We start from the raw sequence: 27,434 nt of genomic DNA on the forward strand, positions 1-27,434 counted from the left end.
TGAACAATTAAGAGAAGAGAACTTTTGACAGATTTCCTCAAATACCTTTTATTTTTCTTCATACATTAAGGTTCTTAAAACCAGAATATATTTTAAAAGCAATGTATACATTCAGCGTGGGACCACTGTTTTTCCTTTACTTCCCAGAGTTATTCTTAAATCATTGGTGTGCCTTACAGCTCTTAACTTTATTTCCCTTCAGAGAAGATTGTAAATCCAGAGGTTGTATTGTATTTGCTACTACTGTATCCTCAAATCATCAGGCAATAAGTGTTCAATAAATTTTTAAACAATAAATGACTGAATAGTAATCAAGGAACTAAGATACTGTTGCAAAGACACACAAGGTCCCAATTAGTTTATAAAATCTACCCGGAGAAGTAACTTGAGCCAAAGCAATGCTTGGTGTTCTGAGACACACCATTACTAATGTTTCTGTTCATTTATAACCTACCCTGCTCAGAAAAGGATTGATGATGGCTTACAAAAATAAAAATAAATGACGATTATGTGAGAGCTCTTAAAGAGAAAGAAAAAAAAGAACAAAACCCAGATTAAGATCCTCAAATGAAGCCAGGAAAGCCACATAAATACAACTATATGGGAATCCAAAGAAAAGGATGCTTGAGGTTCAGATAATGTCAAGAAACTTTTCTGGAAACGGGGTTTGCTATGCCGTATTCATTTCGAAGACATGGAGATTTGGTGTCTCTGGAGCTTTTTAGAGCTGCTTCAGAGTCTTCCAGGCAGGAGGGGGCTTTTTGGTGGGAAGTATTTTGATGAAGATGACGCCTATTACCAACCTGGGCTCCTGGGAAGGCTTCTACATGTTGGACCTCACCAATTATCTAATTTTTATAATAAGCTCACCACTTTCCCTAATTGCTTCACTTTCTTCAACAGGTACAGTGGAAAGATAAGGATAGTTCATCATTCAAGGGAGAGAATTTCAGGTACAGTCTGTGAAGAGATGTTTATTAAAGAAAAAATAAAGGATTTGGCCTTTGAACTCACTGGCAAAAAAGTGGTATTAAGTTTTGGGAGATATCCAAGTAGGTGTTTTGTCTCCCCCCCCCCCCCCCCCATATCCCCTTTCTTTTGCTGCCTCCGTGTTATCACTTCCAGGAGCAGAATGTCAATGTCCAACTCCAGTGGGAGATGTCTTTCCAGGATCTAACCATCTCAACTACCAGAGGACTGGGGGCATCCCTCCCCTCCAGGTGAGAAAGACAAAAAGGGGGGGGGTTTAGAAAATCAAGGAGTAGACTGTGTTTCTCAGGGTTATTTAGACAATCACTGCCGTCCCTTCAAGTTGTGTCGGCTTGGCCAAGTTGCCCTGTCCCTCCGACACTTCAGTCGGAAAGTAAAGCTATTAATCCCTTCCTTACGCACACCCTGTGCAGGAGAATCCTACTGGGCTCCGACTAATCTGCTCTGAGCTTGGCAGGCAGATTCCCGGGCCCACTGAATGCACCTTTACCAAGTAGCAGCCTGGGAAAACCAGCGCCCTAGATGAGTCTTGAGTTTGGGAAATGCTGAGGTAACGAGGAAAGTACTTAGAGGGATACTAGCAATCAGCGCTGGTGAGGTTCCGCCCATTTGTCCAGCACCCCGTGTCTCAGAGCGCAGGGGGAAACCCAGGGCGGGCAGGGGCCGGGAAGGGTCACCCGCATCTCCCTCCTGCGAGGGTAACGCTCTCGCCGATCTTCGCCCCCGGACGCGCCCCCGCAGGTATCCCAGCCCCGCCGGCCCGGGAGCCTCGCGGCCGAGGTGCGCCAGGTGGCGAGGGTGCCAGGCGCGGCCAAGTGGCGGCGGACTGAGTCAGCCGCCCTGCTATGCTGCGGAACCAGGGCGGCCGGCTCCGCCGCCCCCGCCGCTGAGCCCGGGCTGCCCCCGCGCGGGACGCCGGCCGCCGCCCCCGCGGGCGGAGAGGAAGCGGCGGAGGCGCGGCGCGAGAGCACCTGGGCAGGCGCCGGCGGCGGGCGCGGCGCTTCCGGAGCTGCGCGCGGGCTCGCGTTCCCCGCGCTCCCCGCCTCCAGGTGCGGCGGCCGCGGCGCGCCCGCCCGTGTGACAGCGCCGCCCGCGCGGCCGGCGCCCGGCCCCAGACGCGGTGCGGGCAGCCGGCGGGGACCGGGGTGGAGGAGGCCCGGCGCCTGGGACCGACGGTGAGGACCGAGTGAACCGGGCGGAGAGAGACGCCGGCGCCGGGGCTTCCCCGCCCGCATCGCCTTTCCCAGCTCGGCTGCCCGCGCGCCAGGCGAGTACCGGGGGCCGCGGGTGGGCTGGGCGGCGAGGCCGGGGCGGGGCCGGGCGGGGGCGGAGGGGACAACCGGGAGCCCGGCCGGGGCTTTTCGGCACTTTCCGGGTAAATTTCCAGAGCGCAAAAGTGCTTGGTTCTGGTTTCTGCCCCTTGGATTTCCCTCCCGCGTGTGGGCGTCTAAAAGGAAACCAGAAGCGGGTAAGTGATATAAAAACTCCTTACTAATGTGATTTGACCCGGGAGGGTGAGAATCCGCACAGACAACCAGGCACCTCCTCCAGCACCCCGCACCCCCAAATAAAAAGAAGCTGCCTCTTAGCGAGTTTCAGGCACCACGTTATTTACTCGGTGGAGGTAATGAGTTTGCTCGGGTCTCTGTGCTCCCCCGCACCCTGCTTGTTACACACTTTTAAGAGGACAGGCTTGTTAATTAACTTTAATCACAGTCATTTGGCCTCCACCTGCCCGAACCCAACACCGTACCCGGGGACCTGTCGGCAGTGAGTTTACTAGATTGATCTTTCTCATGTTGTTTTGGAGACAAGTTTCTCGGGGGGAATGGGTGTCCATCTCATTGAGTGAAGTAAGTTCGCCCAGGCTTGTTTTCTTAGACACTTTCCTCATCTCCTTTCGGCGATCTGGAGTTATTTTGATTTGGGGGAAGGCTAAGTGAAATATTGTGAACTATGTCCTTTGATAATGAGAGGAAAAAATAGACTCATGACATTTTAGGTTTTTGCAAGTTTGTGTAGTGATAGGAACTTTTTTTTTTTTTTTTTTTTTTTTAAAAGGTTGTCCTTGAAGTAGGCTGCTCCGTGGATTATATCCTTCTGGTCAAAAAAAAAAAAAAAAAAAAATTGTATTGAAAAAGAAACTATTTTTAAAAGTACGTTTAATCGGATGTCACTGTGATTACCAATAATAGTATTGTACTTACAAGCTCAGTATTGATTTCCCCCGCACTTAAGCACTCTACACCCGCATGAGTTTATGGAACTTTGCCCATAAGTAATTGGAAGATGAAGTTTTGGCAGTTTTAAAAAGGAAGCTAACTTTTTTAAGGTGGGGAAATCCTCTAAACTTTTAGTTATGACTTTTATAGACTTACAAGAGAAATACTGAGGGAAAATTCTCATGACAGGACACTTTAACCGTGTTTAAAAAAGAAGAGTGAAATGGGTCATGGAACTAAGTTGGAGCCTAGGGTGGAAATGTCTCCCTGGCTCCTTTTTAAACATATAGTTAACAGATAGACATTTAAAGTGGGTCTTAACCCCACCAGTGTTTTATATAGATTTGGTTTGTTAGTACTCAGGGGTTTATTTAAATTAAAATGTATCTAGGGGAAAGTCAATTGACTTGTTAAAACTTACTTATGTGGGTGTGTGTTTGTGTTTTTTCTGTCCTCTCTAAACCTGTTAGATTTTATATGGATTGCCCATGAAAGGAAAGTTGATTGTGTGTGTGTGTGTATTTTTTTTTTCTGATGGTATATATAAAGATAAACTCTTAATCATCTAATATCACAACAAGCTTCCAGCAGTGACTCACAGATTAATGCTTTTCTATTCAAATACTCTTAGTTACTGTGGTTAAGTGTAGGACACAGATTACAGTAAATTGTGATTTTATTTTTAAAGATTTAAAAAAAAAATATTTGAGAGAGAGTGCACGCAGGAGGGGTGGCAGGGGTGGGGAGGAGGGGGATGGGCAGGGAGAGAGAGACAAGCAGACTCCCTGCTAAGCAGTCTGATAAGGGGCTCTATCCCAGGCCCCTGGGATCAAGGCCTGAGCAGAAGGCAGACAGACACTCAACCGGCTGAGCCATCTTTGTTCTGCTGAATTGCAATTTCCTTGGAAACTTTTATTTTTATTTATTTATTTATTTATTTTATTTATTTGACAGAGAGAGATCACAAGTAGGCAGAGAGGCAGGCAGAGAGAGAGAGAGGAGGAAGCAAGCTCCCTGCTGAGCAGAGAGCCCCAGGCGCCCGGAAACTTTTATATTAATATTATGGAACTATGAAGTTTTAAAAGCCCCAGGACTCCGAGTTCTAGACTTCGTGATATCCAAGAAGTATTTTGTTTCGTTTTGTTTTGAATTTCTACCCCACCTTCCTCAAACTTTGAGAAAGTTTGGTGAAAGATGTTTTGAAATTGCCAAGTATTATGATGGTCTTCGCTTTCATAGCTTTCTTTTAACAAGAGTTTTTTTTTTTTTTTTTCTCATTTATTTATAGACTCATTTATTGGATCCAGTCTTGGCACTTACTAAACTGAGGGATTTTTGGAATTATTTGTAAAATATCACCTGGGTGGCTCAGTGGGTTAAGCCGCTGCCTTCGGCTCAGGTCATGATCTCAGGGTCCTGGGATCGAGTCCCGCATCGGGCTCTCTGCTCAGCAGGGAGCCTGCTTCCTCCTCTCTCTCTCTGCCTGCCTCTCTGCCTACTTGTGATCTGTCTCTGTCAAATAAATAAATAAAATCTTTAAAAAAATATTAATTATGTAGAGAACTTTTTATTAATATTGGAAATATTTCTTAGCTTTGAACAAATGAGAATTGATGAGAGATTAGTAACTATGAGATGTCTTTTTAAGCTTTACTGTGAAGACCTGGACCCGGGTAGTTTGTCATTTTAGTTTATCTTTTTTTTTTTAATAGTATTGGCCAGGTTAATCATATAATGATAGTTAAACCATTTTGCTTGCTTATTTCCTTATTTGAAGCAATAGTCAATGTTATTCTCTTTTTAAGATCTTTTCTAGTTTAAGTATAACGTATTTGTTTACCCATGCTCTGGAGGGATAAAAAGGAATCCTGATCTGGGTTGTGTCGTCATTTGATCAGCTTCAAGAGTAAAAACTACTAGTATAGAGGTGGGAAGAATTATTTTCCTCTCTGACACCATTTGTGTACAAAGGTGGATGGGTAGCTGAGGGCATACTGAGGAAAGGACTAAGAAGGTGGTGAACATGCCCTCATGTTTCTCACAAAAATGGGAGGCACTAAGGGACTCTCCATAGGTTATATTACATAGCTTTAGCTAAAGGAAAGAATGAGTAATCAACGTGAAGCTGGAGAGATGAGGAAAGAGCAGAAGAGAGGTGTGGTCTGCATGCCCATTATCAGGTGACTTAGGCTCATGGAGGTGGTGATGGTTAACAGTCATTGTCAAGTCTCTTTCACACTACCCTGATGAAGTCTGGAGTCTTTACACTGTTACTCAAGGCCCTTCAGAGCCAACTCCAGCTTCCTTTTCTGGCCTCACCTTTCATTACTTCCTGAACCTTTAAGTTTTCTCCAGCTGTTCCCATCTCCTTGCTGTTATTACTGGAAGACATCTCCCTCTGTGCCCCCTTTATGGAGTTTCTTCTGCTTCAAAGAGGGCTGCCTGCATCTCCATTTCTTCCTACTCATCCTGAGATTCTCTTGCCTAACCCCTCCATGGATCGTTCCATCCTCAAAGCTCTGAATGGCTGCATATTTCACTGACTTTCATGGATTTAATTTGGGATTTTTAGAGTTCCCTGACACTCATGAAAAATGATGGTTCTACTTCTCTATGTCATTAACAATAAAGCAATATTTAAAATGTAAGCCATATGAAAGACAAAGTCACAAAATTAGATTTTTCTTAGTATTATTTAAGTGCTTTTGGGGGGTATTATCAGAGTGTTCAATTTCAGCATTTCTTCTTTACTGGGACTTAACTGAGGGGTAAAGAAATGGCTCTTTGCCTGTGTGCTACTTTCCTTTGCTTAGAGATCTTTCTATACTCCTTTAGAGTTTTGAACTCTTTGAGTGAAGATATCTCATCTTCACTTTCTTTGTGGCACTTGACACTGTTCTCAGATGAGGTAATAGGTAACCTTGAACTGCAAATATTTCTCACTATTATTACTCTTGGAGAGAGTAGTTAGTGTTCCTCAAATATCTATTGAATGAATAAATGTAAGTAAATGAGTCAGTAAGTTGGGAAACATTTGCTGAGATAACCCTCTTTTCTTAAGAAAAAGGGACTTTGACAATAATGGAACCAATAGGAGTGAGCTCCCAAATTCAGCTGGAAAAGAGGTCATGGTGCTATTTATAAATGCAAAGAGAGGAAATGTTCACAGTAGGCTATTTTGAAACATCTGGTTGTTAGTCTAAAAATGCGACTCAAATTCAGAGAAATCGTGGGGTATATGTTTATACTAAAATTTTAGAATTAAAATATAATGTATGATAAAATGCACATAGCATTAAGTGTAAGTCGTAAAATTTCCCTGTTGAACTGCAGCATCATGCTAGTTTTGACCTGAGTAAATGAAAGGTATGTTCAGTGTAGCATGAAATGGAATAGAATCCTGAAGAATGTGTGTTGGTGTTCTTATCAAGAGATCTAAGTGGTCTGGTTCTCCTTCTTGCAGCTGGCACATGGCAGAAGCAGCGGCCCCACCAGGGCCCCACAGGTGGGAGTTCTCCACTATGATGCAGGCTTTGGCTTGATGCCTTTTTACTGTCCCCACTTTTGTTCTTGTAGAAGCTTGGCAAGATGCAACCTTTCTGGTTGCTCAAGAATTATGGCTCTCCTTCAAAGATCTGTGAATTAGAACTGAAAACAAGTTTCAAACGTTAGTCAGTTAACTTAAAAATCTAGATGGACAGCTTGAAAGAGAAAGATTTACTGACGCTAAGGAGATTATCCAGCACTTAACTATGAGATTATTATCTGAAACACCTAAACCTAGGTACTACTTAACCTACTAGTAACTTCTCGTAATAAGTCAGTGAATTATCACTCCTAGCCTTTACCAGTTGTAGAAATGGATATTAAGTTCTAGATTTTTGAAAGAGTATTTTTGATTGCACAGTAAATAATCAAAATATAATTTAAAACAGTCCTTTCTCTGTGATCCAGGCTACAGAATGCTTTTGCCCAGGCTCTGGCTATTTTCAGCTCAAACCTTTCCATCCAGCAGACACTAATTAAATGCTGATTGCTTGCCAGGGACTGTTATCTTTATGCATATTTACTTATTTCACTCTCAGAACAGGCACTATTGTCATTACTGCTTACAAATAGATGACAGTGGTGAGGCACAAAAAAATGAAGGAACTTTTGCAAGGTCATTCAGCTAGCTCTTGGAGAGCTAGGATCACTGGTAATCCCTGTGCTCTGTGTCCCAAGTCTAGTTTTCAGGTGAAGTCCTCATTCTCACTAATCTAACCGCATCTCTATATTGCTAAATTAACAAAACTATATTTACTGCTGTTAGGTGCACTGTAGGTTTATTAGAAGAATAATTTACAGTGTTAATTTAAAGGCATGTAATTTTACCAGGTAGGCAGAAGAAAACCAGTCAAACCACGTGTAGTATACAGTATATGACCAAGTGCAAGATTGTTACAAGTGAGTGAATAATAATAGCCAACACTGATTGCACATTTACAGTTTATGTCCAGTACTGTTCCATATACCTTATATATTTTATAATATATAAAATCCTAACGAATCATATTAATATGAGGTATGAATCCTAATGAATTGTATTAATATGAGGTATGTTATCCTCATTTTACCGATGAGGAAACTGAACTTCAGGGCAGTTAAATAACTTAGAAGGATACACAGTTAACAAATGGGGAAGGCTGGTTTGGAATTCCAGTGGCCTGACTCCAGAGTACAGTGCTCCTGCCTGGGCAGAAGCAGGGATGGAGTAGGTAGGGAAAGCTCATGGATGTGGTGGTCCCTGGTTGTAAGATTTGAATTAGCCTCTAAAGGAGAGGGAAAAAAAAAGAGTCCTATGTATGTACAGGAAGTTCCGTTTGAATAAAAGCTGAGAAGTTGGTCCAGACCTTCTAGTCTCTCTCCCCAGCTCCTTGTTGTGCTGCACAAACGAAAGAAAACAAATCATGTAACATAAAATTTGCCAGCCATCTTCGCTATTTCTGAGGGTACAGTGGGGTAGTAAATAATTTACATTGTTGCGAACTAGATCTCCAGAACATTTTCATCTTGTAGAACTGAAATTGCACACCCATAAAACCGCTCCCCCCACCGCCAGCTCATTCCACTTTCTATGAATTGTTCTACTTTAGATACCTCATAGAAGTGGAATCCTGCCACATTTGTCTTTTTGTGACTGCCTCCTTTCACTTAGCATCTTGTCCCCAAGGTTTATCCATGTGGTAGAATATTGCTGAACTTCCTGTTTAAGACTGCGTAGTATTCAGTTGTCTGTGTACACTGCATTTTGTTTATCTGTCAGTCAGCATTCAGATTGTTTACACTTCTTCTTCTGCTTCACATTTAAAGTTAAACTTTTATGACCCTACTGTTCCAGACAGTCTAGTACCGTCTGGAACCATACTTCAGTACTTTCTATTCTAGCCACACTGTCCTTGTTTTTACCATCACTGTTGACTGTTCTCATGGACAGTGACTACTTACTTTGGTTATATTTGATTATTTGATTTTGACTTCATACTGTGGTGGTATATAGTGTCACAGTAGCTGTCTTTCTGCAGTGATCGATGCAAAATACATATTCATCAGCTACATTTTAAGTTACCGTTGCTGTATACAGTAATTTCAAAGATATTTTCTCATAATTTATGTCATTTTGTCTCAAAATCTCACCCTAAGTAAAGGTTAATGAATGCAGGTTTCCATATGTAACCACTTGCATAGACACACACACACAAACTGAAAAGGTACATAACACATTGAGCTTATAAGACATGGTATATTGAAACAGGGTTTTCCCAGTGACTGTAAGTGCTTATGCATAGCTAGAGAGTCAAAAGAGAGGAAAAACATGAAGTGCTTGGTACCACTCTATTGTTAAATCAGTTATGTGACTATTGGGGGGAATCATGGTTAACAGCACAGATCACGGAATCTGACCTTAGAATTCTGGAATCTATCCACTGTTTATCTGCTGTGTAGCTTTGGGCATGGGACTTTCCTTCCAAGGCAGCTTTGAGGATTAAGTGAGATCTTACAGAGATGGTTTGCAAACATCTGTAAATATTGGTTATTAGTAGCGTGTAAGCCTGGGGGAAAATGAAAGAGGATGGCGGTGTTTTCATGGGTGGGGGGGGAGTAGTGGTCAAGGTGAGGGGCATGGCAGGGAAGGTTAGAGCCTGCGGATGACCACAGTTAAGACAGATGGCCAGGTTGGGGAAACTGGGCTTCCTGTAAGGGATTTGGTGGAGGTAGTGTTTCCACAAGGTAACTATGTGAATGGGTGGTAGGAAAGAGTTGCAAACAGCCGATTTTTTAGTATTTTTGGCAGCTAAGCACTCAGCTAGAAAACTAAGGATTTTAGGCTTTCGACCCTTTGCAATCTGTCTTATAGTATGGGATGGAGTAATGTGACAACAAGCATATTTTCTCTAAACTACTTCCTCTTCTACATGGTTGTGGGGGAACAGTCAAATATCATCTTATGAATACTGGGAGTTAACATCTTGGTATTAAACATGAGTTTACTTGATATGCACATGCCATCATATGTATTTCTTGTGACTGTATTGTGTACTGAGGCAAAGGTGGAATTCTGTTACAACCTGTAGCCTGAACTCACTAGTTCAGTATGTTATCCATATGGAGCTCATTGGTTTCTTAAAGGATTAGCTATTTCTCCACAGTAAGTTTATTCTCAACTCGAAGTCAGGGACATTTCCCTTATCTATAGTACCAGTCATCCTCTGGGGGTAACTGATTATTTGTAGAGATTTAGAGGACTAAAAATTGTATGTGAGGTTTCTACCTTGGTGATCATTGCAGGGTGTCCTAAATCAGTTTTCCTATCTACTGGTTCAGTCATTATGACCAGCAAAAGCATTTTTTTCCACACATTTCTGGGTTCTCCTTGGGAGATAGTTCCACTCCATTGGGAACCATTATTCTGGAATACAGTAAATTCTCATTGTTCTTCAAAGCAGTAAGACTTGTATTGATAACCTTGGGAGTTTCATTATTCATGTGGCAGCCTAATTCCGTTTTTATTTGGTAGATATTTTGTAAGGTTCCTTTTGGGTTTTGTGATCCTGTGATGGTTAAACCTACTTGAACACATTTGTAGTTTCTAAATATTCTAAGGTTATGTTTCTGATTTTAAAAAGGTATGTTTTAAAAGATGGGTTAAGGGCGCCTGGGTGGCTCAGTTGGTTAAGTGACTGCCTTCAGCTCAGGTCATGATCCTGGAGTCCTGGGATTGAGTCCCACATCGGGCTCCCTGCTCGGCAGGGCATCTCCTTCTCCTGCTGACCTCTCTCCTCTCAATCCCTCTCTCTCTCCCTCTCAAATAAATAAAATCTTGAAAAAAATAAAAAAAAGATGGGTTAAAGTTATGAACAAATTTAATTGTATGGTGCTACTTTTTTCCCCCCTCACAAGATATGAGAGTTAAGCAAATGGGATTCCAGAAATTGTTAGCGCTGTGTACTTCAGTGACTTCATGGTTTTCAAGAAGTGACCCCTGGTTTTCAGTTGTTTGTTTCCTAGCTCAACTAGGGGATGTGACCAAGATCCACTCCACTGGCAGTGGGTGGAGGGATGGGTGGTGGGGAGTGGCTCACTGAGGTGGTTTACCCTACTTGAGGCACAGGAGCAGGATAGCTGTCCCAACTCATGAATTTTTAAAAGCCCCACTGGTGGATTGGAATGCTTCCACTGACCTCCTGCTAACCTCCAACTCCTAATTTGAAGATCTCTTTGAGTGGTTAGATGGATTGGAGAAATCTGTATGTGAATCCTGTCTCTGCTTCTGACAAGTTTGGTGACCTAGACACAAGCTTTGACACTTTGTGTGTTTTATACTTTCTGTTTTAAATCATCTGAAAGCTGGGAAAGTCATTCAGCAAACATTTATTGAGTACCTACTATATGCCCGGCAGTGTTCAAACATGAAGGCTAGAGCAGTGAACAGTACACAAGATCTCTGCCCTCTTGGAACAGTCCACGGATACTAGGTTGTAACAAAGCCATAAGATAGAGTAGGAGTAAGGAATAGTGAGGCACAAGGCCACTGGCATGCATGGTGGGTGTAGGGAAGGCCTCTCTGAAGTGGCCACATTTGAGCAGAGACCTGCTAAAGTGAGCCATGGGTGTTTGTTGAAAAAGCAGATTTGAAAGAGATGTGAGGGTGAGAAGTGAGCTCATGAGGTGGGAATAAAACTGAGCCCACCTTGATGGCAGTTGAGTGATGGGAGTGGTCAGCCAGGGAATATGTAGTTGGAAAGTCCTACGGAGTGATTGTGGTGTGACTTTTGTTATGAAATGAATCCTCCCACCCGCTCTGGTGAGACTGTACTATTATATGTATGGGGGGGCACAGGACAGAAACAGGGATTTGAGTCAGGAAGCTGTTGTAGTGGTCTGAGATGGACAAGATGATGGCCTGGATGAGGCTGTGAGCAGACGTGGTGAGAAGTCGTTGGTTCAGGAGGGAGTATCCAGGTTGAACTCAATAAAATAATAAGATCTTGTGTTATTAAGTGATATTCAAGCCCGGCATGGAGCAGGGAGTCCTAAATATTATTCCCTTTTACTTTCTCTTGAAAATTGGTCAGGATAGGATGGACAAACATGGAATCACATCTGTAATGCCCACTTTTTGTACATTCCCTGAACGTGTACTACATAACACATTGTGCACTATGTTTATAAACAAATGATTTGACTGGCATTTATGGGGCAGCTTTTATGGGTTGGGCATCATCTTGGCAGAGTTATTAGTTTATTGTGGGGTAGTAAATAATAGGAGACAGCTTTTTCTGTGTGCAGTTCTAAATGCTTCACAACAGACATATGAAATACGTATTATTATTTTTTTACAGGTTTTTATTTATTTGACAGATAGCACAAGTAGGCAGAGCAGTAGGCAGAGGGAGAGGGAGAAGCAGGCTTTCCGCAGAGGAGGAAGCCTGACGTGGGGCTTGATCCTAGGACCCTGGGATCACGATCCTAGGACCCTGGGATCACGACCCAAGCCAAAGGAAGCTGCTTCACCAACTGAGCCACCCAGGTGCCTCTGAAATAGGTATTATTATTATTACTTCTATTTTCCTGATGAGGGGATACTGAGGCCCAGAAAGGTTAAATATTTGTTTAGGCTCATAAAACTAATAAGTAGAGGAACTAGGATTTGACTCCAGGTGTCCAGCTCCAAAATCTCGGTTTTGTACTTCAGTATCCTACTTCTGTAGGTTACTATGGAATGAATCGAATATGATTCAGTGCTTTTAAGAAGTAAATGCTGTAGGAGTACAGAGAAGAGAACTTTTTGTTCAGTAGAGACCTTGTAAAGGAAGTGGCATTTGAGTTAGACTTCAAAGAACGGGGAAGATTTCAGCTGTGGGGAGATAGTGATGATAGGGATGGAAATAAATAATTATAATGATGGAAATGTATGTCTACTCAGGACTTAACAAGTAGTAAGCACTGTTTTAACCGTCTTCTTCAGTACGGAGGTACCCGTAAGTGTTTCCATTTTACGGATCTGGAAACAGACACACAAACATATACCTGTGTTGGGGCATCTGGGTGGCTCAGGTGTTAAGCGTCTGCCTTTGGTTAAGGTCATGATCCCAGAGTCCTGGGATGGAGTCCCACATTGGGCTTCTGCTCAGCAAGAAGCCTGCTTCTCCCTCTCCTACTCTCTCTGTGTTCTCTCTCTCTTGCCATCTCTCTATGTCAAATAAACAAATAAAATCTTTAAAAAACAGAAAACAAACCCCCATATGCTTGTGTTTATACTGCTAGGATATAGAAGAGGTGGGGTTTGCCTCTTTGACACCAGACTGATGGGCTGCGGGTTAGGAGGGGCATTCCATCCTGGAGGGGAGAGTGATGCGCTTAGGCTCAGGTGGGATGGTGTAAAGTATATTTGGTGAATGTGAGGAATTTAAAATTGTAAAATTTTCCTGCACATCACTGGTCATCTCTGGGGTGTGTTACAAGTACATATTTCTGGGCCTATTATTAGCCACTATTGCTGTACAGAAGATCCGCAGACCAGTATCATGGAGAACTACTGACCTAGATCATAGCATGCATGCCAGTGTGCCCAGGTGGAGGCCAGAATACAGAAGGCATTGATACCATTTTAAGGAGTGTACACATGGTAGCCTTTGATGGAATGGGCACATCCGTCTCTTTGCATATGACATGCATATGGGGTAAAAGCCTCTGCAGAAAGAACTGGATCTGTGAACACCCTTGAGTGGTCAGACAGATAAAAAGTCTGGTGACTGGAGGATGGAGCTGACAAAGTGCAGAGAGGATGATAGGGCCTGTGGGGAGGGAGCCTCTTCCAAATCTTGAAAAGGAATCAAGTTCATGTTCAGCATATGGAATGATAGCAGATGGGTGGTTTTGGGTATTTGGTGTATCTGTCCTTGATTCAGCTACTGAGGAAGTGTATGTATATACTCCAAGGGAAGGAAAGGGTGTTGCGTATAAAACCTACATGCACGCACACCACAGAACTAACAAAATGGGGCTCTCAACCACTTCTATGCCCACCATCCTCCCTTATCTCTTAAATGTATCCCAAGCAAGCACTCTGCCAAGTTCTAGGGTTCCAGTTGTACATGTATCTGAAGAAAGGAGTGATCCATTGTATTTTAAGAGGTTGAAAGGAAGCCTTCACAGAGGTGGTAATACCTGCCTGCCTATTCAAAATTTTAAATTGGGCACAGGATTTTCCAAAATGTTCAGATTTGCAGGCAGATGGAACATATGCCAGAGGAACGGGGCGATTAAGCAGTTTGTTGCTTCAGGAATGATAATTAACAATAATGAGCTACAGTGAGCGATGATGCTGGTAGAATGTTTGGCACAGTTGAAATTGAGACTGGAGCTAGTCCACAGAACACCTACCTTGCAGTAAATAGTGGGAGGTACGGTATCTGCACATAATTGCTGTTTACGTCAATAGTAGCTGCCATTATTGTTGTTATTAGACTGACACTGGACTGTGGTAGGACATGGTAACAAGCTTAGACTTTATCCTTTTGAGGATGCAGAGGGACATGCTAAATTTGGATTTTCAGTAGCTCACTGATAGCTCACCGTCTCCATAGACCATGCTGAGGGATTTGTTTAGAGACTGTAATAATCCAGGCAAGAGATCTAATGAGCATCTGAACCATAGCGGGGCAGTGCGGATAGAGGAGTGTATTAGTCAGTTTGGGCTGCTGCAACAAAAATGCCACACGCTGTTGGACTTTAACGAAACAAAACAAAATTCTTTTTCTAACAGTTCAGGAAATGGGGAAGTCCAGGATCAGGGTGTTAGCCAGTTTGGCAAGAAGTTATTTCCATTTGTGATGTAAAAATAAATAAATAAATAAATAAATAAATAATAAGAAATGAATAATTAATTAGATAATATATGTATAAAATAATTGTATAGAGCAAGAGTGAATATCCGAGTATTAGTTTTATATATAGTGTTGAGGTTTAAGCTTTTTTCTTTTTTTTGATCTTGACATTTTTTTTTTTTTCAAGATTTTATTTATTTGACAGAGATCACAAGTAGGCAGAGAGAGAGAGAGAGAGAGAGGAGGAAGCAGGCTCCCTGCCGAGCAGAGAGCCTGATGCGGGACTCGGTCCCAGGACCCCGAGATCATGACCTGAGCCGAAGGCAGCGGCTTAACCCACTGAGCCACCCAGGCGCCCCAAGTCTTGACATTTTTTTATTTTGACTGTGACAGAGGGACACCTTATTGTCAAAGTCATTTCCTGCCCTGCATCTCATTTGTATTTTCTTTGCTTCTGCAGTGCTGCCTGAGTACAGTACGTGCTTTCCCTTTTTTCACATACCTATGTGTCATTGTTTGCTGATTTTTAAAGAGTCGAGGCAGTGGCTTTTGGGTGACTGGCAGATAAGACTTGTGGTGTCGGTGTTGTGCCTTTTGGAGAGCTATTTTGATTTGTGATTTCCAGAGACATTGTATCAACACCTTTTCAGATCAGTTTACCTAGGTGAGGGGTGTCTCAGCATGTGTTATGCATATTCTATACTTTTTTCTTTTTATTGAATGAAGCATAATATCCAGAAATGTGCACACATCCTACATTTTCACAAACTGAACACAGCTGTATGAACAGCACCTAGATGAATTGACCTTTTAAAAAATTTAATGATGTTGTTTGGGAGAAAAATGAACCTATGTGAATCTGCTACTCATAAAAGAAAATGTAACCTTTAAACCTTTTCCTTTCCCTTTCATATTAGTTTATTTCCTGTTATCTAATGTGTTTAAGAATTACCTGGTCTTATCTTGTATATCAATATTGTACATAACATGCTATTGCATTTTTTTTTTTTTAAGATGTTATTTGAGAGAAAGAGCACAGGAGCATGGTGAGGGGGAGTGGCAGAGGAGAGGGAGAAGCAGACTCCCTGCCCCACCCCCTGCCCCAAGCAGGGAGCCGGATGTGGGGCTTGAACCCAGAACCCTGAGATCAGAATGTGAACCGAAGACAAGATGCCTAACCAACTGAGCTACATAGGCGCCCCAAATGCTACTGCATTTTTTAAATGGAAACTCTTGACCTGAGAAATAAGTTTAATTGTGCTTTTTAAGAGAGTCTTTGAAGAGAGTGTATTAAAGAAAAAAGTTGTTCATAGCTAGTTACAGTTTAGAGAAATTATCTAAAATTTGGAAATCAAAAGAATGTACAGCATGTTCTTTCAGTGCCTTGTGTGGGGGTGTTGTTTAACAGGCCAACCCTAAGGGTGTTTAATTCTCATCTTGTGCTCTACTTTTTATTTACTGTTTAGTTAGAGCCCTGAACAGGGACGCTATCTGTTAGCTTACAGATTTTTGTCTGGTAAAGAGATAACCCCAAAGGTTGTGGTTTTATTTCCTTGCAGGACGTTAACAAGTTTTTTAAATCTAACCCACCTATCTTAGTCTAACACTTAAAAAATAAGTCTTTTCTGATGGGCTGTCTAAACCTGTTCCCATAAATGCTCCTGGAACTAGCCTTACCATCTTACTGGTTCCCTCATTAATTAATGGGTTGAATAAATTATTTGGCACATGTTCATTTTATATTTGTGGGAAAGTAATTTTTTACCTTTTTTGAAAATCATCGTTGGATATTACCATGGCATTTCTCTTCTGTACTTTCACATTGTACCTAGGAATTGACTTCTGAGGACATGCACAGTAATGCCAAATATTCTAAATTCTGAGGGAACTGAAGTAATTACCCTCATTTCTGTTGGGTTTCTTCCGAGAAAGTTTATAAGGTATAAAACTAGGTTTTAATAACTAAAACGCCCTATACATTAACATTCTCTTTCTCTCTCTCTCTCTCTCTTTTTATTTTATTTTTTTTTTTGTAGGCTTAAGCACATAAAACATTCACTGTGAAGAAAATAACATTTTGAGACATTTTTCTGTCACACGTGGTAGAGGAAAAAACGGAAGTACACTCTCCTATGTGTGTACCTCATTTTACTGCTTTTGATATGTCAGCTTAGTAATGAAGCCACCATTATGTCCTCAGTCAGTGAAGTAAATGTTGATATCAGAGATTTCCTAATGAGCATTAATTTGGAGCAGTACCTCCCACGCTTCCGCGAGTTTGGTTTGAATACTGTGAAAGACTGTGCAGCAGTGAATGATGGTTTGCTACATAAAATTGGAATATCACCTACAGGACACCGGAAGAGGATACTGAAGCAGTTACAGATAATCTTGTCAAAAATGCAAGATATCCCAATATATGCAAATATCCACAAAACAAAGAAGGACGATGAGACTTCCGAGGATCGCCACAGTCCATCTTCTGGTCAAAATACCGCCACAGAACTTTCCGATACAGGTGACGTGCAGGTGTCTGGCCTGACGCGCTGGGAGACTGTCACCAAAAATCTTGATCGAAATGACATTGCAAATAGCCAGTCTCTTAAATCAGACGATAATCTGTCTCTTCTTAAACAGAACTTTCCTGTTCCAGAAGAAGAACCACACCTGAATTTGAGTTCTTTCCAACATACTCTACTTGGTAATGAGAATATTAAAACGGAATCTTTGATTACAGAGAAAACTACGGATTTCGCGGTTGAAGAGCAACAAACAGAAACATTTGAAGTGATCTCGGAAAACGCGAGCAAGCTTCCTGATGTAGATCCTGAATGCCTTTCTTCCCTTGGCTGTTCAATATCGGAGGCACATTCTGGAAATGAAACTAATGGTTTAACAGAAAGATCATCACCATCCCCATTCTTTCAATTTAAGGGAGAAATGGTTGTTAATGATTTGTATGTTCCGTCATCTCCAATCCTAGCACCTATGAGAAGCCGTAGCAAGTTGGTTTCAAGACCATCTCGGTCTTTTCTGCTAAGACATCGGCCTGTGCCAGAGATTCCAGGGTCAACAAAAGGAATTTCAGGGAGGTAAGAATTTTTATGGTGAACTGTATGTATTCAATTTGGGGGAATTTAGTTACCTTTAATACAGATTTTTAGTGTTTGAAAATTTGACTTATATTAATTTACCTACTCAACTAACATTTTTTTTTCCTTCTTTTTAAACTAGAACATGCCATTTCTTTTACATATTATTTCTCAGAGTCTATTTTCAACTTATAACTGCCTGGGACTCTTTAGTTTTCTCCCATGTAATTGGGGGAAATTCCCTTCAATTTAACTGGCTGTTCCTTCCCATACTTTCCCCTCACACCTGGTATTATATTCTTCCACGAGTGCAGTTCTCATATTGAAATTGCTGATTCTGTCTCCCCACTGGATTCTTTGTTCTTTGGCGGGGACAGCCTTTCTAATGTGTATATTTCTACTGCCTGACACAGTGCGTTGGCATGAATTAATAATTCAAGACACATCTGAGGAGCTCCTGCTCCGGTGCTGGTCACTGCGCTAGGTGCAAAGGAGGGAGGGAAGAATAAAGGCGCTTGAGGTGTAGTGTAGGAAACAGACATGAAAAACATGGTCACAGTGCAGTGCGAAAACCAGTTCACTCGCACCAGAATTCTAAGGAGGGGCCCCCCAGCATGTTGGGTTCGTAGCCTTTGAGGTAACTGTCCGGCTTAAGAGCTGACTTAACAGCAGGGAGAGCTTTCATCCCTTTCTCAAAGTTACACCTAAAATAGTTGTGGTTTTCTCCAGGGTTGTGGTGGGATGTTTTTTCACTAAAAGCTAACACTTGTCTCTCTGCTGGGAGTCCTGAGGTTGTTCAACTGTTAACTGCTGTGGTACTAAATGCAATTACGGATTTCCTGCACAGGCGTTTTTTCAAGATCCTCCATCCCTGCGTGCATCCACTCTGTCCCTACTGTTGGTCCTTTTGCCCTTGGGCATCTGTGGTGATTATTGTGCAAGATCCCGGTTGTGTTTGCAGGGGGAAGTGTGGTGGCTTAGTATTTGCCAAAGAAAATGTGGCCATTTACAGGACTGTTCTTCTAAGAACTTCTCAGTAGAGGGGCGTCTGAGTGGCTCAGTGGGTTAAGCCTCTGCCTTCAGCTCAGGTCATGATCTCAGGGTCCTGGGATCGAGCCCCGCATTGGGCTGTCTGCTCGGCGGGGAGCCTGCTTCCTCGTCTCTCTCTCTTCCTGCCTCTCTGCCTACTTGTGATCTCTGTCCATCAAATAAATAAATAAAATCTTAAAAAAAAAAAAAAAAAGAACTTCTCATTAAAACATAAACTCTTTGAGGGTGGAGAACCTAGCTTGTTCGTCTTCGTCTTGACATCGTTAGTGCCAATAGCGATGTCTAGTCTTTCCTTGGAAATCAGTAGTGATAGTGTCATTTATTAAACACTGTAGGTTTTAGTTTGGTTTAAAATTTCCCATGGATTATCTAAATCTCACAGTGGCCCTATGATACACATCGTATTAATCACCCACTTTTTAATGAGGTGACTGAGGCTCAGTTCATTTTCTAGGATCACATGACTGTAAACTGGGATTTCATTCCGATACATCAGACTCCAGAGCCCGCACTCACTTTCTTAACCGCTTATTTAGTAAATATTCTTAAAAATGTAGATTGCGTGTAGGAGATTTGAAGTATTAGTTACACAAGTAGAAGATGACTAATTTTTGTACGACACTTCAGTTTTAAAACATTTTGCTAATTTTAAACAAAAGAAGGCAACGGAGAAGGGTTTGCTCTGAGTATACACATAGGAAGTGTTTCTTTGCCAGAACAGAATCCTTTTGGGTGTTGGTAGGATAACTTCAGATAAGAAACATTTGGCTTAAGTTTTAAACAAGTTGTGCTATTTTTCATACATTTTTGAGAATCTTTTGGTGTTTATTCAGTTGTGTGTAAGCTGTGCATCATATGAAAGGCTTGTTATTCACATTATTTGTGTGAGTCTTTGAAGATGAAACTTGAAATAATGTTAAAATTATTTGTAAATAACTTAGTGCTAGTTGCTTCGGAGCCCTGCCAAATTACCCCTTGTAACCTTTCTGCTCTCTATTATGGCAGTAAATGGACCTGTATATCTGTGGTCCTCATATCATAACATGAGAAAGTAAACTAAATTATTTTCACACTGCACTGTGTTTTTCCTTGTGGTGCTGGCCTGAATTGCAAATAATAATTTTGCAAGATTTAAAAAAATGTCATAATATGACTTTTAAACTGTGGATTCTATAACCTGAGATTGTTTGTAATCAAATAACATATAAATTATATTTTAGTACATTTCTCGAGGTACCAAATAAAAATATTTTTTGTGGACAATACTTGTAACCTAATTCCTTTACCAGGTAAGCATTTCATGTATCTGATAAAAGGTATAGATGTTGGATGTGTTACGCTGGTGTGAGGCTCGCCCTTTCTCTCTCTCTCTCCCTGAAGACAAGTTCCTCCCCCTGCCTTTTCCCTCCTTTATCTGACACAATCGACTCCTGGCCAAATGGATTATCTTTGTCCTTTCCTTGAGTTTTCCCTGAATTCCTGCCTGTTCCTAGTCTTGGAAAGGATGGACTGTGTGGGGATATGGACGATGAACCTCAGAAGCTTTTTTTAATCTTGAGGAGCCAGCTCTTCCCTTATCAGCTTCCCCTGGAGGTCTCCCATAGAGGCCTCCCAGCAGAAGGAGAGTTCCAGCATCTTGCCCTTTACCGGGGAGCCTCTGAATGCTTTGAGGGAAGGGGAAAAAAGCAGAGATGCGGGGAGGAGGATGGTACGCAGGGCTGCACTGTGATCAGAGCACATCCATTACAATTTAAGACTGAGGTACTGTATTGACTAAGGGCCCTTGACAAGTGTGAAATATAAACCCCGTCTCTAGGCTTCTTTGAAATTTGTATTGATAATAGCAACCTTAGATATTTTTTTTAGTTATACATAGACATGATATGAACATTAAAAGTGTCCCATTACATGGTAAAGTACCCACTACATGGGTAATACTTTAATGTTGAAATATACATGAGCAGAAAGTGTACAAAAAGGTAATAAGCAATTGTTGGGTTCATTGAAGTGGAAAAATACGGGAATTCAACCCGTCTTTCTCATGTTCAAGAAAACTGCACATTTCATGTTATAGTGGAAAAAATGCTTAGCAGTCCAAAATTTATTTTCTTTTTAAAATACTTTCTTATGAGTTCTGTGAAAAAAGTAGGCTGATTATTTCAGTATTTGCAAAATTTTGACTTCATCTAAATAATGAATCAAAATTTACTTCATGGTTTGATTTATTCTTAGAGGATGATGATGTGTTTGCTCCATACTTTTTATAAGTAAAAAGACATTAGGTTTATGCTTTTTAAATTTTTCACACACCACTTTGTTTGCAAAAATATATAAAAAAATTTTTTTTTAAATATATAAAATTTTTAAGTTTTTGCTGAAACTCCAGTTAACAGATGGTGTAATATTAGTTTCAGGTATAAAATATAGTGATTCAGCACTTCCATACAACAGTGGTGCTCATCACAGTAACTGGCCTGCTTCTCAGTCCCCATCACCTGTTTAACCCATCCCTCCACCCACCTCCGCGCGGGTCACTATCAGTTCTTTCTCTGTAGTTAAGAGTCGGTTTCTTGGTTGCCTCTCCTTCTCTTTTTATTCCTCTTCGATCCTTAGTTTTGTTTCTTAAATTCCACATGAGTGAAATCATATGGTATTTCTCTAACTTGTTTAGCATATACTCTATCCATATCCTTGCAAATGGCAAGATCTCATTCTTTTTTATGGTTGAGTAATATTCCATTGTCCACATATGCTCACCCCATCTTCTTTATCCATTTGTCAGTCACAGGACACTTGAGCTCTTTCTATAATTTGGCTATTGTGGATAATGCTGCTATAAATATCAGGGTGCATGTGTTCCTTTGAATCAGTATTTTTCTATCCTTTGGGTAGATGCCTAGTAGTACAGTTGCTGGGTTGTAGGGCAATTTTTTTTTTTTTTTAAGATTTTATTTATTTATTTGACAGAGATCACAAGTAGGCAGAGAGGCAGGCAGAAGACAGAGAGAGAGAGGGGGAAGCAGGCTGTCTGCTGAGGCTCGATCCCAGGATCCCGGGATCATGACCTGAGCCAAAAGCAGAGACTTTAACCCACTGAACCACCCAGGCGCCCCTGGGTAGTTCCATTTTTAATTTTATAAGGAACCTCTGTACTGTTTTCCAGAGTGGCTGTACCCATTTGCATCACCACCAGCACTGCAAGAGGTTCCTCTTTCTCCACATCCTTGCCAACACTTATTTTTTCTTGTGTTGCTGATTTTAGCCATTTTGACAGATGATGTGAGGTGATACCTCTTTGTAGTTTTGTTTTATATTTCCCTGATGAGTGATGTCAAATATCCTTTCATGTATCTATTGGCCATCTGGATGTCATCTTTGCAAAAATGTCTATTCATGACCTCTGCCCATGAAAAACTATATTTTGAGCTACAACTTTTGCTAGTTGATTAAAAAAAAAAGTTTGAGAATAATGATGTAGATTTTTGTGTTGCAATCCTTCTGTAATTATCATTGTTCTTACCTTAAGGATGTTTTTTGGAACTTCTTGGATTGAGACTTAATTGTCTGTACATTGTAAATTTCACATGCTTGATCTGTGTTGTCGTTAATACACTCTCATGTTTTCTGAAATCAGATTTGTGTGTTTTATTTAGATATTATGTAACCTCAAGGCAGTTTTAAACTGATGCCTAATGATTGTGGTTTTCTTTTGAATTGAGTTCTCTAGTGACCTGTAGTTAGTCTGTTGTAGTAAGTCTGTTATGAATTGCAAGAATTGGATTTTTAAAAAAACATTTTATGAAATGATAGTCCATTTATGGTGTGTAATTATTTTTTGGTATGGCTGCCTTCTCTAAGTAACAGTTAAGTATAGATCCTAAAGGGAGACATTACCATTAATTAACCTTTATAACATGGCTTTTCTTGGTAATTTTAGGGATTAAAACATATATAAAAAAATAACATCTGTAGGCATGGTGAAGATCCACTTTAATAATCAGAGTTTTTTTTTTTTTTTTTTTTGCCACTTGGTGTTTTACTTAATATTATTTTTGAGATTTGTCCACAATGATGCACATATTTTATGCAATGACTGTTACATATTATTTTATTAAAAATAACATTCTACAGTTTATTCCCTTACTAAGTTGTTGACATGTTTTTTCTATCACAAGTGAAAAATGTGATTACTTTTAAGGACTTTAAGAAACAAATGTACACATAAAGTTTCCTGGGAGGAACGACCATTTTTTTTCTCTAATGAAATAATGATTTGTTCATTCTTACTGAGTGTTTATATTGTGAAGGGTACTCTTTAAATGTCTTAAAAACATTTTCTCATGAGTACTCATAATATTCCTAGGAAGCAGGCCCTGTTTTATTCCCCTTCAATAAATGAGGAAACCAGGCTCAGGACTCTTAGATAACTTAACCAATGTCACGAAAGTGTAATTAACAAGAGAAGACGGTAACTACTGCATTTCTGTATGGATTTTTAATTTTTGTAAATCAACCATGCTTTATATTTCAAATTTAAAAGCAGTCTACAGTTTTTAGGACAAATGGTGGGATATCAACAGGGCAGAAAGAGACAGAAATGAAGAAAGAGTGTGAGCTTTTCTTCTTGTTAGCTCTGGGAGGTGGGCTGGGAGAGCCTCCTTTCTTTATTGGTGAGATTAAGCACCAGGTCCTATGTCATAGGGCTGTTATGAGGATGAAAGATGAGATGCAGATATAGAAATTCCTAACATAATGCTATGGGCACAATAAGTATTAGAATATAAAATAGCTTGTGATAATTCATAGATAAATGAGAATATACAGATAACTGATTTTCAAAACAACTTTTTTTCTGTATTGAGCTAATCTTTCATCAACAGTAGATCAAATGAAGTTGGTTGATTTGGTAATTGTTTGCAGGTGGATATTTAGTATAAGAATTAAAATCGCAAACATTCTTTATATTTCATATGGCTAGTAGTAAAACCAGCAAAATATACTTTAAAACACCCCTAGTAGATAAAATTAAAATTATTCTAATTCCTTTTAATGTGTTTTCTATATATGTAAAATATGTTATCTTTTCATTAATTTTATTAAATATTACATGTATATATAATTTTCTTTTTTTGTATTTAAGACACATTTGTATACTCAAAGGTTACAAAGATTTTCTTGTGTGTATTTCCAGGCATTTTAGAGCTTTAGCAGTGACTTGTAGTTCTAAAAACTATTTCAAGTTAATTTTCATATATAGTATGAAGTAATGGTTGGTATTCACATCTTTTTTCCATTTTCCCACTTTTCCATTGAGATAACCATTTGTTTCTGTGACATTTGTTGAAAAGACTGTCCTTTCCCTATTGAATTGCCTTGATTTCTTGTTCAAAAACTGATAGACCATAGATTGTGGGAGATATGTGATATTTTTATTCTGTTCCATTAATTTATGTTCTTATCCTTTTACCAATAACACATTGGTTTGATTGCTATAGGTTTAGATTAAATATTAAAACTATATAAATCTCCCGGTTTGTTATTTTAAATATTTATTTGGAGCATTCCTGGTTATTTATGTTGACTGTATGTATCAATATTTGGAGAATTGATATCTTAATAGTATGGAGTCTTCCAGTCCATTAACATGGTATATCTATTCATTTTGGTCTTCAGTTTTTCAATGTTTTATGGTTTTCAGTGTGTAGATCAAAGTAGATCATGTTTTGACCTATTTACCCCTTAGTATTTCGTGTTATGGGTGTTATTATAAAAATTGTATTTCAAACTATTTTTCCAGTTGCTCAATGCCAGTATTTAGAAATACTATGGAATTTGTTAATATTTTCCCCTTCCTGTGGGACCTTGCTAGACTTTCTTGTTAATTTGGGAATCTTTTTGGTAGGTCCCTTAAGATTTTCTACTTAATAGATACCTTCTGCTTGTAAGAGATTTTCCTTTCCGAAGTGCATGCCTTTTCTTTCTTTCACTTACATTGCACTGGTGGGGACCTCTGAAATTATGTGAATGTAAGTGGTGAGAGCAGACCTCCTTGTCTTTCTCTCAATCTTAAGAAAAACCATTCAGCCTTTAACATGAATTATGGTGTAGGTTTTCCATAAATGCCATTTACTAGGTTGAGGGGTTTTCTTTTATTCCCAGTGTACTGAGAGTCTTTATTGTAAATGGTTGTTGAATCATGTCATCGGTTTCCTGGATCTATTGTTATGACAATGTGATTTTTCTCTTTGATTTTCTTCATTTGGTGAATTACATTGATTTTTCCCATGTTAAACAGCTTTACTCTCCTGGGCCAAATCTCATCTGGTTATAATATATTATTTGTATAGGTTGGTTGATTTGATTTGCTAATAATTTGTTAATGAGTTTTGCATCCGAATTCATGAGGCATATTTCTCTAACAGTTATCTGCAGTTTTGTCTTTGACTGGCTTTGTATCTGTAGTACTGACCTAATGGAATGAATTGGGAAAATAGTCTCTCCTTCCCTATTTTTTGAAAAAGTTCATTTAGAATTGCTATTATTTCTTCTGAAATGTTTGGTGGAATTCACCAGTGAAATGTCTCAGCCTAGAGTTTTTGTGTGACTAGTTACTAGATTCAGTTTCTCTAACAGATACGGGATATTAAGATTTTTGTATTCTTTATTATATTTGATAAATTATGCCGCAGAGAATTTTTCCATTTCATCTGAGTTGTTGAATTTATTGGCATAAAGTTTTTTTTCCTAATAATCTCTAAGTATTCCTTTAATGTTTGTAGCATTTGTAGTGATGTCCACTTTTGTTCCTGATACTGGTACTTTCTGTCTTGCTTTTATGTTCCTTCCCTGAGGTTTATCAGTTTTATTGCTGTTTTTGAAAAACCAGCTTTAGTTACAATGATTTTAAAATTTTGTCTATATTTTATTTAATTGATTTGTATTCTTTTTTTTTTTTTTCTCTTTTTATATCCTTGCTTGTAGTTTCTTGGGCAGATAGATGTTTAAGAGACATTAAGGACACTCTCTTGATCCTTGCATTTATATGGAAAAATAGAACTCTTGCATATAATAGTGGGTATTTATTGCAATTGTTTCCAGAGTGTTTTCTTTCTCTGTCATTATTATTATGTTGGGTTCTAATTAATTTACCTGAAATCTTTTTTTCCCAGGGCAGCAAATTTTTTGAGAAAAGCCTTATGTATTTTCATACTATACTCATATACTCAAAAAGCCAACAAATTTTGACTCAGTGTTGTAAAGCTAATGACCAAAAAACCCTACATAAATACTGAAATCTAGTTAGAAAATTAGTTTCTTCCATGTGTATGGCTAGCAGTTTTGAAATTCCTATGTGCATCCTAGCATTGGGCAACCATATTCATTTACTTTTGGGAATTATAAAGGTGGGAGGCTAATGCTTATAAAATCCAGTGAAGTCTCATTAAGGCTACTTAGAAAAACATTTATGGAATTTAGCCATTCTGTTTAATTAAAATCAAATTTGTTTTTCAATAGTAGTATTTTTTTTCTATCCAGAAGAATGTATGTCTCTATAATTAATCTTTTACTCAGGATAGTAATTTACCTATTTTTGCTTACCTGTTTTAATTTATCTATTTTCCCCCTTTGCTTTAAGCTATTTTCGTGAGAGAAGAAATGTTGCTACCTCAACTGGTAAGTCTGTGACACATGAAAGTGAATCTCCACATTTAAAGTCTTTGTAAATTAGCACTCATTTTACAGTCCCAACTGTGTCAAAATTGTGATTAAAAAAAAAAAAAGCAGCTCCCTTGTGGAGTAGGAATAATGGGAATAATTGTCTGCTAGGGTTCATAATACATTGGATGCTTTTAAAGGTGAGTGAATAAAAGACAGTAATTTGTACTCAGATTCCTGAAAACCTGTACATGCTAATGTAAAAAGATTTTTTTGCACCAGGCTTCATTTATCATTAGCCACAGTCTAAGGCATTTAACTAAATTAAGTGGTTTCTTTCCATAGATTTATGGAAAGTAATTTTTTCATGGTAACTGGAAAGGGCTGACATTACTTTGGTAGATTGACTATTGACAGGGCTTTTCTTTCTTTTTGAAAATTCTGCTTGTAGAAGTTCAGGAACATTCTTCATAATAATAAGATGGCAAACACTTGGTTACTGACCCTTTAAAAAAGTTTGCCATAACAAAATGCAAGTGTTGAGAATTCTTTCCTGTAGATCTGTGTAATTCAAGGACAGTGGAAATTCTCTTGAAATAACTTATTTACAGATGTGTTAGTGACTGTGATGTTAGATCATATTAAGTGGATTCTGGTATTTTGAGTGGTATAATAACTGTTATATTAGTGAACTTTTAATAATTAAGTTGTTGAAAATTATACATCTAATACTTATTTTCTGCCATTAGTACTATTCTCTTATTTAGGAATTAACATTATAAATGGCATTTTGACTGTTTGCATCATGTGTGGGAAATGTGCTTAGTTATATCAATGTGGATCTTAGAGGTTAGCAAGGACATATATGACACATCACACTTTAGGAAACAATAATGTGTCTTTGTGGTGAAGTGAGAGGTATACGTAGTGAATTCTATATCAAGAACACCATAGGAGGAATTGATTGGAGGGTGAAAATCATAAGCATAATTTTGGACTCTCAGAATAAAGCTTAAGTTGTGATATTGTTATAAAATAATTAGACATTTGCTTTA

General features: G+C 39.4%; 1 protein-coding gene across 3 annotated transcripts in view; it reads left to right on the forward strand.

The window, feature by feature from the left end:
• Positions 1-2,369: 2,369 nt before the first annotated feature.
• Positions 2,370-27,434, forward strand: part of ARAP2 (ArfGAP with RhoGAP domain, ankyrin repeat and PH domain 2) — a 186,461-nt gene continuing 161,396 nt past the window's right edge. For 2 of the 3 annotated variants that reach the window (XM_044224949.1, XM_044224951.1), the window contains exons 1-3: positions 2,370-2,458; positions 16,618-17,673; positions 26,360-26,397. In XM_044224949.1, coding sequence (XP_044080884.1) covers positions 16,772-17,673; positions 26,360-26,397 — 940 coding nt within the window. In that variant the 5' untranslated portion in view covers positions 2,370-2,458; positions 16,618-16,771. Of the gene's footprint in view, positions 2,459-3,304; positions 3,323-16,617; positions 17,674-26,359; positions 26,398-27,434 lie in introns of those variants that run through there. The other variant, XM_044224950.1, reaches the window with a different exon arrangement.

Source organism: Neovison vison, chromosome 11, assembly GCF_020171115.1.
Source record: "Neovison vison isolate M4711 chromosome 11, ASM_NN_V1, whole genome shotgun sequence".
Lineage (NCBI taxonomy): Eukaryota > Metazoa > Chordata > Mammalia > Carnivora > Mustelidae > Neogale > Neogale vison.